This window comes from Hordeum vulgare, chromosome 5H, assembly GCF_904849725.1.
Source record: "Hordeum vulgare subsp. vulgare chromosome 5H, MorexV3_pseudomolecules_assembly, whole genome shotgun sequence".
Taxonomy (NCBI): domain Eukaryota; kingdom Viridiplantae; phylum Streptophyta; class Magnoliopsida; order Poales; family Poaceae; genus Hordeum; species Hordeum vulgare.
This window is the reverse complement of record NC_058522.1, coordinates 517235451-517253878: the sequence shown is the minus strand read 5'-3', so window position 1 is coordinate 517253878 and position 18428 is coordinate 517235451. Positions and strand designations below refer to the sequence as shown.

The following is an 18428-nucleotide window of genomic DNA, read 5'->3' as shown; positions in this document are numbered from 1 at the left end:
CCTATAGTCCGCTATTTCGCAAGTTTAACGAGTTATGCCATATAGTGGCACCTGCTCAAGCAGCTATAGCCCCGCTATAGCTCAGCTATAACGGGCTATTTAAAACTTTGTTCTCAAGTGGGCGGTGGCGCACGATGCACCAGTGTATAGATTTCTGGAATTCGCCTGCCTCGACGGGCTATAGCTCAACTATAGCGGGTTATTTAAGACTTTGTTCTCAAGTGGGCGATGGCGCACGATGCACTAGTGTATAGATTTCTGGAATTCGCCTGCCCCGACGGGCTATAGCTCAGCTATAGCGGGTTATTTAAAACTTTGTTCTCAAGTGAGCGGTGGCGCATGATGCACCAGTGTATAGATTTCTGGAATTCGTCTGCCCGACGACGTGGCCCGGAGCATCTGCAAGAGCACCAACAGCCAATACAGAGATGCCCGATATTTGAAAGACAGAGGCACCTATTCCTGCCAGTGGATCAAACAGGAACAACAACCGTGGTGCAAGGAACTGTAGGGTACTTAGACCCTATGTATTATTGTAGTGGAAACCTAACGGAAGAAACTATAGGGTACATACTTAGACCCTATGACCCTATGTATCTTTATCTTTACCTAATACTAAAACGGTTATTGCTTCTGTCGGAAAACCCATTATGGCGTTTTTTACAAAAAAAAAATCCCTCTATTGTTTGGTATTCCACCCGCAGTCACGTCCCTAAGTGAAAAACGGTTCATCATTGTTGGAGAACAAGGTCATCTACCTCCTCTCGTACTCCATGCCTCCATGGATCTGCCTCGCTTTGCATCGGCGGCAGCCCACCCCGTCGTGCACCTCTCCTTGCCTCGCGCTGGTGGTAGCTGGTAGCAGGCCGACCTCCACCGCCCCTCCCCCCCCCCCCCCCCGCCTCAGCCCCCCGCGCGCACCACCAACCCCACTGCTCTCAGTCAAATAACAATGGAATCTTAATACTAATCAGAGAAGTGATCTTGTGGGGCTGAATTGGAGCCCCAATGGTGCTACTGTTGCTGTTAGACGGCGGCCGATGGGACAAGCCCATGTGCTGCATCGACACATTTGATGCATAACAGCAGCTGTAAGTTCCTCTCCCTTCTCTGATTAGTATTAAGATTCCATTGTTATTTGACTGAGAGCAGCCACCAAAACTTCCTCTTTTGATGCACAACGACCACCAAAATCAGCTTTCTCTCTCTAATTGATTGTGAGCTACAGAATAACGTGTATTTGTGTTCCTTGCTAATGTGATGAGGTTGACTCATGAATTAGCAAAATATTTCCCATGAGATGTGCTAATATACAAAATTGATGTCTACATGTCCTTCACTTGTTTGTTGTTATGCCTACAAAAGGTGATTCTTTCATATATTTTTTCAAATAGAAAAAGCGCAGTATGATTGCTCTTATGCAACTTATAAAAAGCAGTTACAAGTAAGAAGAATGGTGTATTCTCTTTAAAACGGAATTGCAAAAGTCCTTTTTGGGGGCAGGGTAACAAAATTGGAGGAGTTCACTATTTAAACTTTAGTAGTTCAAGTATTTAAGTGAGTACACTTTTAAAAGTTCAAAATAATTTACTATTATAACATTAATAAAATGGAAAGTTCCATAAGCAACAAACTTCTAATACATCACACCCTTCAGGTAACCAATTTGCACATTTAATTTTTTTCTGCTTTTCTTTTGCTTCTACTTTTCTTACTTCCTCACCTTTTAAGTGATTAGGTACAAGGAGTTTCAGTAGGAATTATATGTGGATTATATATATGTAGAAGTTCTTGTTACTACTGATGGGCGCCAAAGCTTTCCGCGTCCGCGCCTGAAGTAGGCGACGACTTGCGTCACTACCAAGCTGCTACAAGCGTACAAGGCCTTCCGTGCTCAAGCTGAAAAGGAAAGAAGATTTCATTGTTAACTCGGATAAAAAGGTGGCTCATCTTCTTTGGCAGAAGTACACAATGGTTGGCTGAAACTTTGGAGTGCTAAAGTTCCAGGAAAGGTAAAAATCCATCTTTGACGTATTTGTTTTCAAAGTATTGACCATGGAAAGAGTTTAAGAGGAGAAAGATTATTAAAGATATGGTAAGTTGTCCTTACTACTTTTGGGGAAACTTTTATCACTGTTCTTTGGGCTGCATTGATGTCAAAGGCATGGAGGGAGCTGTAGCTAATTTTGTGATTTCTCGTGGTCACTTTTTTCTAAAATGCAGATTGCGTGGTGATCTACAATAGTGGATGGGAAATGTTCTTCATCAGTGTTCATCCCAATTGCTAACAATCCTGCTTGCATACTCAGGTTTGTGGTTTTCTGTGGTGATTTACTAAATTTACTGTGGCTTACGATCCCGTTTGACGTACACTTGTGCCCTCCCCTACAGTTTCCAAATAGTAGGTAAGGGACTACAGAAAATGGATTGTTGAATTTGCCAAGCATAATCGCACACCTAATTTTGGAAGATCGCCTCAAGAGTATATCAATCAAAGATGCTTTGAGATTTTCACATGACTATATGAGGTTCCCATAAACTCATGTATCTTGTTTAATAGATTGCCAAAATAGCTTGTTTTAGTGCACAAGAAAATTATTTGTTTTTGTATGGGGTAAATAGTTCCTTTTTCACCACTTTTTCAGACCAAGATCAAGAGATAGTGGGCTGACCGGGGGGGGGGGGGGGGTGATGACAGGTGGTGCTGGAAAGGTGGCCAACATCATTGTCAAATGCTGGGGAGGCTGCCAGCGCCATGCCTGAGTGTGTGTGTTTGCGTGTGTGGGGGAAAAACTTGCACGGCCATCAGAAAAAATGTGTACATGGCAGTAGATAGATTGGAAATATTAAAAATAAGGTTTGGAGCAATTTTGTTTATTCTCTTTATATTGATGCCGCCATTATTCGTGTGATGATGTCATTATTGTAAGGGGGGAGGCATTGATAGAGATGGATAGAAATTGCTAGATGCTTTGTGTTATACTTGTTTGTTGTCGAAGCTTATTGTTTATTCGTTTGTGCAGATTGTTGTGATGGAAAGTCACAAGATTTTTGATTATTTCAAAGTAATGCGAGATTGAATAATTTGAACTAGACTAGATTACAACATGTTGATCTCACATGACCGTGCAATTTTAGTGACAAAAACAGATGGGTGAGTAATTTTTATCCCCGTCGCAACGCACGGGCATTTGTGTTAGTTATTATAATGAAAATAGGAACAACGACCGCGGTGCAAGAAACTGGTCCTGTTTGAATTCTCTAACTTGCTATGAGGTTAGAGTTAGATATTAATCCTGGACTAACCCTAAACTAATAACTCGACTAAAGTGGTGTTTGGATGACAGGGTTAGATTGCCAATAAACATATTTTTAAAATCATTTGGCTTCTTTAATTAACTAGGATATGTCGCTTTGTATGAAGAGCTCGCGAACAACACCGCATTCGCCGCCTGCGCGACAACGTTAACAAATGCAGGAAACGTCAGGGTCTCCCTCCACGCGCCTCGCCGCGCCGCCGGCTTCCTCCTGCGTCCATCTATACACCAATGAACACCCGCATATATAGAAGGCCAAGTGTATTGGCCGCGGATGGTGATCGTCGCCGTCCAAAGCGCGTGAGGTTCCCGGGAACTACCGAGACAACTTTCTGGTCTACAAGGCCGCCGACACAGACCCGCCGTGGTTGCGGCCTCTACCCATTCCCGTAGACCCTCGCTGACCATGCATGCCGATTCTACCTCGCCTCCTGCACTAGTGGATAGGTCTCGGCGTCGCCACACCCACAGCGGCGACGAGTTCTTACTTCTTCGTGGTGAACGGCATTACCACCGCGGCATTCTGCGCTACAACCTGCCCACCCATGACCCTCGCCTCAGCTTCATCCGCTTCCCCGGCATCAAGATGTGGGACGACGACAATGGATATCCTCCGATATACTTCCTTCATTCTAAAATAAATGTCGTTGTTTTAGTACTAAATATGTACTAAGTTAGTACAAAATCTACGACACCTGCTTCCTGAGATTCATGGACGTTGACAATTAATGATCGCTACCGATCGTCGATCGACCAAGCGGCACCATCACGACCTGGGTTCTGATGACGCCGGAGTCGGGGTGGCAGAAGGAAGCCACCCTCCAATTCGGTGACCTCTGGTCTCTCCTGTGCTGCCAAGATTCACCTTTGCCACGAAAGGCGGCGACATACCCGGTCTTGAACCAGCGGCAGGGCACCAACATTCTCCACTTCATAGTGGAGGGAGTTGGCCAGGCCTAGATGATGACGATGGATGTAGAGAACAAGTCGTTGAGGTGGTAAGAAACCGACAAGAATGGGGGATAAATTGTATCTTGGGTGGTACAATAAAAACCATTTACAGTGATCTCTGTAATAATTACTAAATACCTAACAATCCCTGAGGGGATTAAACATATCTCTGGTTGCATGAGCAAGCAACTCTTGAACAAAAGAATTGATTAAATCTCAGTCGATATGTTAGCCTCCAGATCCGGGTGGCAAGGTGTTGTATCGACATTCTTCTGAGGCCATCACTAGCCATCTAGTGCAAACCTAATGTGTTACTTAGATTCTTCCATCATGAGTACTACCTACTTTCCGGTTTATAAGGCTTGGGCGTATTCCTAGATCTATAATTTGACCAACATAAGTTGAGTAGTATAGTCTAAAAATTATACCATTAGAAATTAGACGATTTGAAGTTTCCAGTGATATATCTTTTGTGATATATAACTTGTATTATGTTGGTCTATTTGTCAACCTAGAGATACGTGCAATCCTTATAAACCGAAAAGGAAGTAGTACGTAATAACTTTCAAGCAAAACTAACTCATTCATGAACCTCCAAAAAATAGAATTACCCTCCGAAACTAGTTGACTCGTCTTCTGCATAGCAAACTACAGACTTACACGTATGTGCTAATACAATGAACATTGAATAATTATGGTACTGGAGAACTTCTCTAAACATTTTACACCAAACTTATTAGTTGTTACTCCCTCAATTCCTTTATATAAATATTATTTACAACCGATATACTCACATACCGGTTGCAATAAAAAACTTTATATTATGAGACGGAGGGACTAGTTGTAAAATAAAAAAATCATGCTTGTGGACACTGAAGACATACTTCCTCTGTACTACAATACTTGTCGATGGGGGAACTTGTACTGGTTTTCCCTATTTAGGTACAGAGGGAGTACTATTTATGGTTATATGATCATAAGAAGCACGAGTTGCGCATGCAAGAAAGAAAAAATTTGGGCTGTAATACCATGTCAGGAAATACGCAACTAGTATTTCCTCAGGGCCAATGGCGAGTACATATGTACATACACAGGTGGTAAATACACAGGAAATCCCTCATACAACAGGGAGAATATACATGCTACACATGGAACATAATATAACTCTAGCAGAAACAAGCAGTTGCATTACATGGACATCAGTTTATTTTGTTTGCAAACAACCCTTCCGTAGGAGAGCTCTTCGGCGATGAGCGTCATTTTTGCTTGGTTTGGTCATCTATGTAGAGCAAATGATTCCATAAGTCAGACATCCATAACATGTGCATAAAAAATTGAACTTTTCATCCATCGCATCGCATCGCATGATCATAAGATTTTATGGCACAGCACTTTGCTAAACGAAAATTGTAAATGAGAAAAATAAGTAACAGAAACTATGAATGAAACTATGCTACAAAAAAACTAATGAAGCAAAAGCAAAACTTCTAATGAGCTAGTTCGCATAGTTGAGACTCATTGCGTACATGTCAGCTCCAGTTGACAATCTAATCTTTAACACTTCTCTCTCTCTTTTTTTTTTCTCTTAGTTACTGTGAACTACTACTTCTAAAATAGTGTTTCAGTGAGTTTTCTGTTGTAAATCTGCACTTGAGACAACGAACTCATTCGCGTGTCATTTGCACGCGGGATAATGATATTTATCTTTGTAATGATGATAACCTTGAGTGAGATCTCTAATTTTTAAAGCAACCTGTCAGTGTCAAGGAAATGTGAACATACCCGTCTCTTCATCAGATAGGGAATACCACATCTGCAGGAGCTGCCGCGCCATGCGGATCACTGCGCAGCCCAAGATTTCCTGTTAGCCATTCATCCAGCGAAGCTTTATCAGAATCTAACCGCGACATCCCTGATGTGGAAGGCCCAATACCCCTCATTGGCAGCACACTCAACGCAGCTGAGGAAATGCTAGATGTCATAATCAAATCTCGCGGTGGTGTTAGTGTCAGAACTGGGTTTGGAATCGAAAGTGCTGGCGATGGCAGGCATGTTGGCTGTGAACTTGATGGCAGTAGTGGAACCTGCTGAATTTGATGTGAACTTGATGGTCCCAAGGGTGCGGCTATAGTGGGGTGTGAACTTTTGTGCAAGCTTGACGGTGATAGGTTCCCTGGGGGGACTGCCTGTGGGCATGATTGTCTTATATTTACTGGAGTCACAGGGATAGACCGTGTCCTTGCAGACGTGCTCTCCAGCCTAGTTGGAAGCTGCTGCTGATTTGCAGATGCTATCGAATGCACCTTTGGAGGCAACCCGCGCTGAAGATGAGGAGCAGGTGCACGTGCTCCAAAGCTTCCCCGTGGAACTGGCGCGTGCTGAAGATGAGGAGCAGGTGCACGTGCTCCAAAGCTTCCCCGTGGCAGAACTGGCATGAGACTAAAAGGAGTTGATGTTGATCTGACAATGTTGTTTAGTATGGAGGGATGAGGTCTGCCCATTTGTGAAGATGGCGATGATGATTGTGATGGTCGATCGACCTGTAATGGTTGGATATGATGTATCAGCACTGGTGGTCGACCAGCTGACGACAACGCAGTTGGTGATGCAGTCGATGCCACCGCTGGAGGCCTCGGGGGAACTTGCTGAGAGGCCTGGGGTGTCTGGCGATTTGGAGGGCTGTCAGCTCTAGCTGCAAATCAAAGTAATTAGCATTAGCAATAGAGATTTGGGACGGATGTTTGATCAGCATATTCATTTAGAGGACATCAGATATGATTGCTTATAGTCAATACACAATACCTTGTGCTCCAGAAGAAGATATCAATTTGGCCAGAAAATAGTCAGCTAGTGACTGGTTGAGGAGAACTTTCTCACATAAATTATCAAGTGTCTTCGTTTGCTGAAGATGAGTGGAATCCTGTTCTTGAAGTAACAAATCATACTTTTGTTTGACCTTGTCTATTTCTTGGCTACACTCAGTCCTAAGTTGTGATTTCTGTCAATAAGTGAAAAATGAGAACAAGATGAATCGCGGAACTAGTGTAAGAAATTCACAGCCAAGATATACATGAGGTAGAAGAAATAGCAAACCTTTAGTTCGTTAGTTTTATTAAGCGAGTCAATGTATGACCGTAATCTGTGCAACTCATTTTTCAGTGGTTCATCACCAACTGGTGGATGATTAAATATCATTGATGCCGCCAGAAAGAGCTTTTCTGAAGAACCCGGTGCAGCCTCGGGTTGATGACTTAGTTGACACTGATCAGGGCGTGTTCTCTCATGCAGAATACTGGACAGTGGAACCGATGGGTACATTCCAGATGACAAATATTGAGATGATGGTACACGAGAAAGGCTTGCCTGTTCTAAATTTCTCTGTGAAAGCTCAGATTGCACCATACTTGGTTGTGCAGACTGAATTATCAGATCTGTCCGAGTATAAACTTCCGTGGATGCTGATGGTTGCATTTCAGATTGCAAAGTCTGAGCTGGTGTTATACCAGAACGGTCTACTTGTTCTGCCTCTCTCTGCAGAAGTTGTGCTGGTGCTACAGTTGGTTGGGCTGACTGCATTACAAGATTGGCCCCAGCTTCAACTTCCTTAGACATTTGCAAGGAAGCCTGGCTGGGCACAGGAGCCACAGTCTGTGGTTCAGGGTAAGGTGGATTGGCCGGAGTATTGTTCCCATCGCCGGTGTTAACTTCCATTTCAGTATCTCCTAAATGTTGGTCAGTCTCTCCCAGTGATGGTTGCGAACCCACAGCACTCTGTCCCTCAACATGTTCAGTCCCTTTATGGTCACCACTTGAAGATTCCTGATTTATGTTACAGGTACATATGATTAGTATCATAATGGATACTAATAATAAAAACGGTCAAAACGGTAATGTAATTGAGTACGTTGAATTGGAACATGAAGACCATGTGCTCAGGACTGATTCTAATGGAAAGATAAGTGCTGCATCAACTGTGATGTCCGATATTTAGAAGTACGTTCAAGTAAATGGGTACAGAGTCATAGACGCTCACAGATGAGCCTACTAAACATTTCTTCTCCTTTAGATATATTACAAAGAACTTAAATTAGTAATCTACAAACCATAAAACATGACGTACATAGTATGAGATGCAACATACTGCATATAGTTCCGCCTTCTCTGCCTAATGTACTGTACAGCCAATGATGAGCAAGTAGCTATGTTCATATTGCCACATGGAAAGAGCAAAAACTACACATCCTAGATGAGCCTACTAAACATTTCCTTTCCTTTTCGCTATCACAAAGGAGAACTTATATGAAAAATGTACAATCAATAAAACATGACATGAAACCTGAACCAAAGCTTTAATGTGTTGTATAATCTTATATATAAATTGACTGCTAATTATGTTGGAAGTTTCCGTAAAAGAAAGTCAAGCTGACAGTTCCTACATGGATAAGCTTATAAAATTGGAATGACACCACTCCAAAGAACTAGCAAGTCCACCTGATTAATCCATGCCATACCTGATTACCAGAACTATCAACTGCACGACTAGAATTTACTTGGTGTTGAACAGCCAGAGATGCCCCTCCTTGCGTGCCAATGCAATCAAAACTATTGCTGATCATGCTCTCTGTCAAACCAATACTTTCTGATGCTAGCCTTCCCTCATTGTGGATAAGAACTTCAGCAGAACCATTTCTCGCTGCTTCTGCATAGATAACATCAGATGGAATCACACTACCACCCAATGTAACTTCCATCGCTGAGGTTTCGTGCAAAGACTGCGGACAGTTTGGCAAAGTAGCTGTATCAACACATAACCTAAAGTGGCTGAATTCCTCAATAGCAAAGCCTGAATCTGGTAAACTAATACGTTCATCAAAGGTATGATCTAATTGGCCATATTTTGCTTCGTGCAGGAAATTTTCCTTCAGCTGCAACTCCTTAGTCCAGATCATTGATTGCTGCAAGTCAAGCTTCTCACGCTGGTACCTCATGTGCTTCAGAAAAGCATATAGTAGCATAGTGAACCATTCAACTATTAGAGTTGTTTGACCACCTGTGTCCTCTGGATCAGCTTGAGACCTTCGAAGATGTTCCACAACTACTCCGCATGCTTCCCTCAGTTTCACCACTCCCTTCTGCCTGTGCATGTCAAACATTGCGACCTCGATTGCTTGTTTATCATGGATATTCTTTTCTCTCAAGGAGAAAACCATGTCAACTAAATTAATTTTTTTCTCTGTGATTCTATTAAGAAGTGCATCCTTTGATAAATGTTGTTTTTCATTAATCTCTGGAACAGATAGGACTTCCTTCTCTCCTGGTACGATAGCCTCAATCACTAAATCATGTGAATCCTCTCGATGTGATTCATTCCCACCAACAGATGCTGCCTGCTTAGGGATTGATTTGTCATTTCCATATTTAGTTGAGGTCTCCTGCTGGTATGGTGATATGTTCTTAACTGAAATTGATTGGTTATTCTTGCCTGTTCTGCCTACTCTATGTGAGAACTCCTTCTTTAGGATCCTTAGCTTCTTATAAACCTTCTCTGCAAGAGTTTCACTGCACTCATAGTTCAAGTGTTTTTCAGCAAGGGCCAGTGATTCTCTATGATTAACCTTATGCCTTGAGAGAGAAGCAGCACGCCAGCACTGAAGTAAAGCATGCAAAGAAGGAAAACATTCATGAAGAACAGCAATATTTAACATTGAACCTGTAGTACAAAATTACAGAAGGCTCTTCTCTAACCAGTGCAATGGTTAATGCATGCAATATGTCCTTCGGCACCTGACTGACTTGGTGATTCCTCAAAGTATACTCAAGAAGTTCCTCACATAAACATTTAACACTCCCCTGCACAACATGTTGCCATTCCATCAAAGAATGCAATCATCTAAAATAGCAAAATGATGAGTATATTAAATTATGTGTCCTCAGGAATTTAACCTCACTGAAATGGTAGGGTGAATCACCTTTTGATAACTTGTCTATGTATTTATTTGCTACACACAATGTATTGCTGTTCAGGCTGCACTCTTCAGTTTAGGCACAGTTTATGATTGTTGATCAATTACAAACAACCAAACATTGTACTTCTCTTGGGGATGTATTTGGTTCTTAATATCGTTCTTACAGAACTTTCAATACTGACAAATTAGGTTACTACTTCTGACCAAAAGAATATATTAAATACTAGCAACTCTAGCAGAATCAGCAAAAACGGCCTGATCGCCATAATAACCACCAGTATGGCGTTCAGGGCCCAAAAAAGGGGTCTAGCAGAGTCGCCCTATCGCCCTTGGCCTCCATGATTTTTGGAGCCTGCTCCAAATAGAGGGACATAGCCTCCATATTTGGAGGCTGCGCCCTGCTTTGGAGCAAGCTTTTCAGTTATAAAGAGCTCTTTTAAGAAAAAGGTATAACAAGCTCAAGTTATGGAGATACAACTTGGCAAAAAAACTATCATTAGGTATTTGTGACACAGAAAGAATTAAAACAATGCTGCCGTTATACACAGAAAAATTATCAAGATCCTACTCATTAAAGAACTAACTTGAGAGCTTAAAAATATTAACTACTAGTTGTGGCCTTAAGTATGTTACCAATATTAGTAAATTAAGAAGAGTAAACTGTTTAAGTATAATGTCCGGCCCTCTTTCAGTCCCGACTTTTGGTTGAACTGGATAGTGCATACAATTTATACTCCCTCTGTTTCAAAATGCTTACATATTAGCTTTGTCTTAAGTCAAATGTTGTTTAGTTTGACCAAGTTTACAGAAAAAATACCAACATTCACAATAAGAAATCAATGTCACTAGATGCATCATGAAATATATTTTTGTATTGTATTTATTTAGTCTTGTAGATATTGATATTTTCTATAAAAATGTGGCCAAATATTACAATGTTTGACTTAAAGACAAAAGTAATATGTGAAGTATTTTTGGAATGTAGTATGGTATCTGAGCCAAGAGGTCTCAACTCTCAAGTCAAAACCCGGCCAACGCCGTATTTAATAGAATATTTACGGCCTACATCAATCCGACATCTAAGGCCTGACGGAACCTCCACATCACAGGGACTCCAAAAAGTCCGAACTGATGGAGAAGGCTGGGCAATATATTTCAACACAAATATCAAGCAAACAATGAAGTCGTTGCATTCAGCATACCGGTAGTTCAAACAAATCATATAGCTTTGAGACCTCTGGCTTCAATTGGATGTGAAGACATTTTTGTGTCCCCTGAAGATTTTCTACCCCTACAAAATGGACTCTGTTAGGACAGTGCATTATTCACACCAAAAACAAAGCTGGTATTACAGTAGTATACCTTGTTCCTGCCATGTGTCATCAACTGATATTTGATGAGAACTAGTTGTCGTATTAATTTCAGGCAATATTGAGTCCTTGTCTTTGCCAACTAAAACATTTGCAGATGATTCCAAGATTCCATTGATTTTTCTACGTTTGGTACTGGCTTCATCAGCCTCATCGGCAGGAATTCTCCCTTCCATGTTTTGTATCTTTCTACGGCTTCTTTGTGCCTGTTCAGTTATATACTGCCAACGAGGAGACTTCCGATCTAGCAAATTTACCCAAAACTTTGGCAGATCACTATCAGGTGCAGAGATCAGCTCCCTCTCACCTACTACAACACTATCTCTAGAATAAGAAGGTCCACTCAAATGAGCTTGTGATATAGCTGCATTGGTCATCTTAGTGCTGGGATCAGCTTTAGCGGATAACTTCTTCAAGTACTCCAAAAGTATTTTATCCATGAACAGTTTTTCAGCATCAGTATCCTTGCTTAAATATGCATCATTTTTTAGACTTTCGAGTCTACTGAAGAGAAATGATGCACCCCAACTAAGCAGAGAATGGCTCAGGATAGGCGTTATATTCTGGACAGTGCTATCAAGAATATGATCATGCTTTGCAAGTATAAGAGCCTTTTCCTCCACTGTACAAGACGTATACATACGAAAAATGGGCACACACTCAGATTGTGACTCTATGCTGATCTTTTGGAGGACTCTCAAGTCATTTGTGGGATTCCAATCACTACAATATATGATGATGACATCAACTGATGATAGTTTAATGCTTGGGACACATGCACGACTATCAATCAAGAAAATAAACCGGCCTTTAGTCGTGTCATTGAACATACTCATTGCACCCTGTCTCTTTCGTATATTGAGACCACGCTCCACACGTTCATATGACTCAAGACCAAATCTTTGATGGATAAAATCATCCAAAATATCACCCATTGGATTGCCAGCCCCACCACAAGACTGCACATAGAAGAAAGTAACGTTATATTGCACTGATAAGCTTGGGAAACCTTTCAAAAAGATAATGATATTCAATTCTAACAATGATGAATCAAAAACTACTCAAACAATGAGCTTATAAAGGATATACCCATCAGCAATTAAAAGGTACTCATGGTGCTTGAAAAGTAAGAGTTGTACATTTTTTTTAAATGTGCCAACATCTTTTTTAACAAACGCCAAGATGTTAGAACATGTGCTTGCAAAATGTTGTTTCTAAAGTGAACCATATGTGCATTGTATCAAAAAATGATAGATCTCATAATCAAGTGCAGATGTGTCAGCTTTCTGCAGGAGCAACCATGCATTCATATAGACACCACCGGGGGGAGGGGAGTGTTCAAGTAAGAACACAAATGTGAGAAAGACTCTGACTACAAGGAAGCATAAGAATCAACCCAGACCCTGAGGAGGGTCAGAGATGCCTCCTTAAATCTAAAGGATTGAACATGGACTTCTTTTAGGACGAGCCATTGTCTAATAGCGGCTATTTTGCCAAAAAAATCTATGTGTTCCTTTGTTTCCAGATTAAGCCAACAGGCCACGACAAAGATGCCTAAGAATCAATTCCCTGATAAACCAGCAGTACAGTGGTGCAGGATGTCTTCCATACCGTTTCTCTGCCGGTCTGCACAACTGAATGCTAAGCTTGTTCGAATAGTTGACATTAAAGGGGCCTCTAAAGGAAAGATAGATGCTGGTTTTCCATACCATTTCTACAGCCCGTTGCTGCAAAGGACACAAGGGTTACCATTGGAGAAAGTGAAGCGCCGCCGCGCAAGAATTTCTTTGTGTTTACATGATCAAACTAAATCTATGTCCAGAAACTCAATGCTGCAGAATTCTTATGTGCATAACTGTACTAAGTGAAACATCACCAGTCTTTCTGCAGCTCTTGATTTTGTGACTGAGGAAAATGATACCCAGATGTTACTAACAATTTGACAAAATGTACCAAAGGGCAAAGACAGCTTGAAACTTTTCCTCGTATGAGAAGTCAATAACACTCATGCATATCATTGACAAATAAGTAAAGGAAATCATCGCCGCTTCAGTTGCCAAAAATAAGTAATGTAAGTAAGAGATTATTTGAGGCATGGTAAAACAAAATGCTCACCTGAGAAAGGATAAGAACTCTCTGCCCTTTTTTCCATATTTCTTGGAGCATTTTGTCAAGAAGCAGTAGCTTGCCACTTGCACACACTCCAATATCTAGGATATCAGTTACTGGTTGTCCCTTCGTAAGTGATACATGCAGTGTTTTATCTACTAGATAAGGGTGGTCGCAGCACTGTTGCATAATAATAAGATCAGTGAAGACAGTTAGCTATGCACAATGAGTACCATTGAAGATTCCGTCTAACTCCCTACTGTGAAAAAAAGGAATCATGCATGCTCAGAAATTTTAACAGCTAACCTTCCGGAGGGATACTAGAATGTTGCGAAGAGCACCAACACTGTCAGTTTTTGAATGTGATTGAAGCGCTGGTGAGTTTGAAAATAAGGTATAACAGTACATTTCAAGTTGCACTCGTGAAAGGCGAGCAGGAACCCAATACTCCACAAATTTTGATGAGTCTGCTTTCTGGCTCATTGCAACTTGAAGTGCGAATTCTGAAGAGTCGTCAGTTGGCTCTGTAGCATCCATCGCAGGACTACTTGAGCACAGATCAGCAGTCATGTGTGCCTGTACAGGACTTGATAATGTGTCCTTCGATACAGATGGTTGGATGATAAGAGAAAGAAAAGCAGCATTGCAAATAACATGCCAACATACTGAAGCAACAAAGATCTTACAAAAAAAAATCAAGCATATGCTTAATAGGAATTCAAGTTGCTAAAAGGAAACTATACAAAGTATCCTGTCAGGTGAACACTGCGTCCTGCATAAGTTTGTAATAAAGTGAGAAGCTCAAGACGTTATATGAGATAATTCAGGTGCAAATAAAGAATATTTTTTATGTATTACTGGAATATGTGTTTAGTTATTTACTTCTATTTTGCTACTTGAGACTTACAACCTATAAGGTGAAGAAAAACACTCCCTCCATTCCCTTATACAAGGCCACAAACTCAGATTACAGTTACCAAGATAAAATTTATTGACTGCTTTGCAAGCCAACTTTTTTTCTCGTTAACCGGATCATTAATACACCGCTTGCATGCAAGGAATAGGAAGGAAGTAGCTGAGTATCATTATAACTACATGCATGCAAGTATTAAAAAGTTGCTAGTACGAGGAAACATCATTAAATTTTACCTTGATTACTGTTGGTGGCCTTGTATAGATGCCAAATATATTTTTCATAGTGGCATTATATAAGGGAATGGAGTAACAATGATACTTACAGTAATACTCCCTCCATACGGAAATACTTGTCGGAGAAATGGATGTATCTAGATGTATTTTAGTTCTAGATACATCCAGTTTTATCCATTTTTGCGACAAGTAAGTTCGGACGGAGGGAGTACCTTGTAATAATGTAAGGTTAAGAGTTGTAATAATTTAAGCCCAAGAGGTGATATGTGATCTAGGAGCAACGAAAGAACATACTACTCCCTCCGTTCCTAAATATAGGCCCTTTTAGAGATTCTAATACGGACTATATACGTAGCAAAATGAGTGAATCTACACTCTAAATACATCTATATACATCCGTATGTAGTCCGTATTGAAATCTCTACAAAGGCTTATATTCAGAAATGGAGGGAGTATTAATCTATTACCAGAATATGTTATTTAATTCTATTTTGCTACTCCAGGGTTAAAACTGGCAGAGAGGACTGGTACGTACAGCAACACCTTGATTTAAAAGAGAGGAAACAAAAAACTAACAACTCAAAAGAATAGAAGATGTTGAGCAAACCTCTGAAATGGGAGCAGATTTTTCAACATCAGTTTTCAACCCATCTGTCTCCAATATCACCTCGGGAGCTTCACACTGGCCAGAAGTATAGCCTTCCCAAAATTTATTGACGACTTGACTCAAATATCCCTGGTTATCTTCAGATTTTTCAACATCAGTTTTCAACCTATCTGTCTCCGATATCACCTCGGGAACTTCACATAGGCCAGAAGTACTGCCTTCCCCAAATTTATTCACAACTTGACTTAAATGTGCCTGGTTATGTTCTTCGTGTGCGCCACTTTCTTCATACCTCAAAACAGAGCCATTGTCTTCTGCATGCACCTTGGAAGCATTTCCTTCATAGGCTTTGAAAGCAGCAGCAGGGAATACATCACCAAAGATAGATAAAAAAGATAAAGGCATTAGGATGAAAAGAATTGATATTCCAAAATCTCATTAATAACAAGCTATACAAGCCCATTAAAATGTTTAAGCTAATTATTTCAACATGAGTGTCATGCATGGAACGTCCTGCATATGCAGCAAGCTAGTAACACTTCATCCTGACCAAATCTGTCACAAGAACATGTTAAGCTTTACGCCTTCAGCTATCTAATATGAACCTACATTATATGCAGCAAAAAGCAAAGTCTTGGAGATGGCTATTTGCAACAAACAGGCCAACTGTGATAATTAAACAGGCAAACTAAACTGTGACTATCATCCCATCCCAGTTGATTGGAAAAGAAAAATATGAGCTCAACACAGGGAAATCAAGTACCATGGGATTTTTCATATTCTTCAGAAGATGTCTTGAAGAGATTTGTATAGCTCTGTGCCGCTAGCCTTTTCTGCTTCTTCAATGGCATGGTACCACTCTCAGAAGCATCATGCTTATTCTTTGTTAGGTTATGTTCATCAATTTCTTTTTTTACGGTTTTGACAGGAGTAGCCACTGGACTAGAAACTCCATTTGAATCATTTGAAGCAGTAGAAGCTGAAAGAGTACGTTTCTTTATTCTGTCGGACGTTCTTGGGGTACTAGCCTTCCTCGTCGACCCTTTTAGCTTCCCTGCTGACGAATTAGGGGATCCAGGTGTGCTGGGGTTGCTCCTCCCCCTCATAGATTTCTGCGGAACAGGTGTAGAGGCAGAACTGGTGGTGGTTACCACAATGGGGTTCTTTCCTCTTGTTTCTCTGTTCGATCTCCTTAGGTTTGGCTTCTGCTCATCGCTTGTTTCATGCATGGACAAGCTTCTGGACCCCCTTCCACTGGCAGACGAGGTGGAGGTCGTTGCAGACTTGGGGTATTTTGCATTGCTGGCGGCGCAGCCTTTCCTTGCACTGGTGTCCCCTCCTCCCTCATTGTTCCCCCCTCCTGACCGGGTATTGGCCATTCGCTTCAGTAGAATCAACACATTAGGCAGGGCACCTAGAATAACGCAATCAGAAGCGAAGGGGGAGTCAGAAATTTGGTCAAGGAGCACGGTATCAAACAGAGAATTTGTTTAATTTTGTGAACCTTAAGTAGCACGACCTGTGTTGTGTTTGGTTAGGCTGTGGCTTTTCTGAAAGCAGCTGTGGTAGATGTGCTGTGGAAAAGCTGTGCAGGCTGTGTGCTGTGAGAAAGCTGAAAGCCATTTGGCAAACTAGCTGTCTGAAATGTGGCTGTGGGGTAAATTTCTGAAATACCCCTAAGAGCTGAAGGGTTGGTTGCATACTATTTAATGGGAAGAACATAATAAGAGGTTGACTTAGTTTACAAAATATATCTATTCGACAAATTACCTAGCTAATTATTTAACGGGATTTTCGAGTTGATGCATATGAATGAAAATGAAATTATGCTTATAAGTTTTGGATCACGGGATAGCTAATGAGACCACTAACAAAAGCATAATTAACTAATTATCCGGCTGCGTTGATCAATATGGATTTCAGCATATCAAAAGAGTATTCTGACTATTCTCATGGATCAATGCGACAGTACGTTGAGCACACAAATCAGCACAAAAATCTGTAGCAATAAACCCAAATGTTTTGCAGGATCTCGCATTGTGCATGACCATCAACTAGACTGCATGGCAATAGCACAAGTTCGACAACAACCAGGGGTGCACAGGGACATCAAATGGCTACCTAAGCCACTAAAATGGTTGTTGTGGTGCCCCCATTGTACAGGGGCGTGTCCAGCACACACACAAAAAATTCATTTTTTTACCTCACAGTCGAACTGCGACGGGGTCGTCCGTCGTGGTCGAGCCGGCGGGCGCAGGGAGGCCGAATGAAAGAAGAGAGGCGGCGAATGCGGTGCCGGGGTAGAGCTCCTGCGGCGGCCCGTCGTCTTGGTCCAGCTCCTGCGGCGGCCCGTCACTGTGGTCGAGGTGGATGGGGGTGGCCGCGGAGCGGGGGAGAGGAAGCCGGAGACATGGAGGTGGGTTAGGGGGTGGAGGCTGCCGACGGCGGTCTTGCGGCTGCCCGCCGGCGGCGACGTGGGGGCGCGCCGGTGGCCAGCTGCTGGACGGCGGACGACAACCCTAGAAATGAAATGGGGACTGCGTTGACTAGTGCGTGGACAGGGACAGGGGGCACCGATTAGGAATAGGATTTTCACAGTGGCAAACATGGTAATTTCAGCACAACTCCGGGGGTAAAGGCACACAAATCCAGGGAAACATCCCCGTTTCGGCCGGCCCATGTTCGGCCACCATGCTTTTTTAATTATTGTTTTCTTTTCCGTTTCGGTTTTTCCCTACTTTAAAAAAGTTCGGTTTTCGAAAAAGAATAGAAATTCAAAAAAATGGGGATTATGAAATAAAATTTCAAGAATCATAAAGTTCTGGCTGATTGAAAAAAATCATGATTTAAAAAAATGTTCCGATTTTCAGAAAATGTCGTGATTTATAAGAAAGCTGTTCGGGAAATCAAATAATCTTCATGATTTTTTTATAAATTTTCATCTATTAGAAAATGCTAA

The 18428-nt window shown here is 41.5% G+C and overlaps 1 protein-coding gene across 1 annotated transcript; it reads right to left on the bottom strand.

Annotated features, from left to right (window-relative positions):
* Positions 1-5298: 5298 nt before the first annotated feature.
* On the bottom strand, positions 5299-17966 carry LOC123452014. Its single transcript, XM_045128587.1, has 13 exons — positions 17673-17966; positions 16233-16883; positions 15470-15816; positions 14020-14313; positions 13720-13893; positions 11597-12563; positions 11437-11525; positions 10014-10118; positions 8780-9916; positions 7362-8087; positions 7071-7266; positions 6051-6960; positions 5299-5547 (listed from the first exon to the last, which is right to left on the bottom strand). Exons 2-12 carry the CDS (start codon positions 16846-16848, stop codon positions 6062-6064), a joined length of 5550 nt encoding a protein of 1849 aa, XP_044984522.1. The 5' UTR covers positions 16849-16883; positions 17673-17966; the 3' UTR covers positions 5299-5547; positions 6051-6061.
* Between the last annotated feature and the right edge of the window lie 462 nt (positions 17967-18428).